The sequence below is a fragment of the Antrostomus carolinensis genome, unplaced genomic scaffold, assembly GCF_000700745.2.
Source record: "Antrostomus carolinensis isolate BGI_N321 unplaced genomic scaffold, ASM70074v2 scaffold44689, whole genome shotgun sequence".
In the NCBI taxonomy this organism is placed as follows: Eukaryota; Metazoa; Chordata; class Aves; order Caprimulgiformes; family Caprimulgidae; genus Antrostomus; species Antrostomus carolinensis.
In genome coordinates, this window is record NW_010338731.1 from 1248 (window position 1) to 2297 (window position 1050).

A 1050-nucleotide genomic window follows, 5' to 3' on the forward strand; every position below is an offset into this window, starting at 1 on the left:
TGCTGACACTGGGCACCAGGGGCTGGGAAGCTGAGGAAGAAGAGGGAAGCAAAGCCAGGCAAATTCACCTCCATTGTGTAGGTTTTTCCTGCTCCTGTCTGCCCGTAGGCAAAGATGCAGACGTTGTAGCCGTCGATGCAGGAGGTGACCAGGGCTTGAACCTCCTGAAACACCTGGAGGGGACAGGGAGTGTTGGGAGAAGGTGGCTGCTTCCCCCCCTCACACCAACAGTGTGGATGGCAGCACCCACCTCCTCCTGGGATGCTTGTGGGGGGAAGACCTTATCGAGCTCGAAGGACACCTGCTTCCCCTTGTGCAGGAGGTGCAGGACAGCGTCATTGTCGGCGTCAAAGGTCACTGCGTTGGCCACCTCCGGGCCTTCGCCGTCCTCCTTTGTGATGGGGCGGACTCGCCCAAAAACACGGATGTTTCCTTGGGTGAGGGGGGATGCAGAGATGGTGTCAGCCCCAGCGCATCCCGCTGCCTTCCCCGGTCACCGTCAAACACCAGACGGGCTGAACGCTGCACCCCGCTGCCGACCAACATGTCCCACCACCGACCCCAGCACCTCATGGGGACACGAAGCACCCAAGCCATGGTGCTGGGTGCTGGGGTGCAGTGGGGTGATGCTCCCCTGTCCCTCCTGTGCCCCCTCTCCCATGACTGGACCTGTCCCCTCCCCACACACCTTTCAGCCGCACCAGCTCGTTGTGACACTTCTTGCGGAGCTGCAGCTCCCGACGGTACTTGCGCAGCAGCTCCCGGTTGGTGCTGTGCACCTCCTCGATGGCCTGGCCAATCTGGGGGGTATGGAGACCAGCGGCCTAGTGACCCTCCCAGCATCCCCACACTGCACGGGGGGAAGCTGGGGTGATGGTCCCAGGGGCTCACCTCGGCCCTGGCGCTCCGCAGGGTCTCCTGGAGGAGCAGGGGGAAGTCGCGGACCTGACGCTTCAGGCTGTTGTAGTCGTGGGTGAGGGTGCGCAGCGCCGGCTGCAGCGTCCGCAGGTTGGTCCGGACACCTGCAGGCATGAGGCAGGGTGAGGGGCA

At 63.6% G+C, this 1050-nt stretch overlaps 1 protein-coding gene across 1 annotated transcript in view; it reads right to left on the minus strand.

The window, feature by feature from the left end:
* Window positions 1-1050, minus strand: part of KIFC3 (kinesin family member C3) — a gene marked incomplete at both ends in the record, with an annotated part of 3789 nt that overhangs the window by 1205 nt on the left and 1534 nt on the right. The window contains 4 exons of the mRNA XM_029086902.1: window positions 69-173; window positions 251-432; window positions 689-800; window positions 892-1022. Coding sequence (XP_028942735.1) covers window positions 69-173; window positions 251-432; window positions 689-800; window positions 892-1022 — 530 coding nt within the window. The remainder of the gene's footprint in view (window positions 1-68; window positions 174-250; window positions 433-688; window positions 801-891; window positions 1023-1050) is intronic.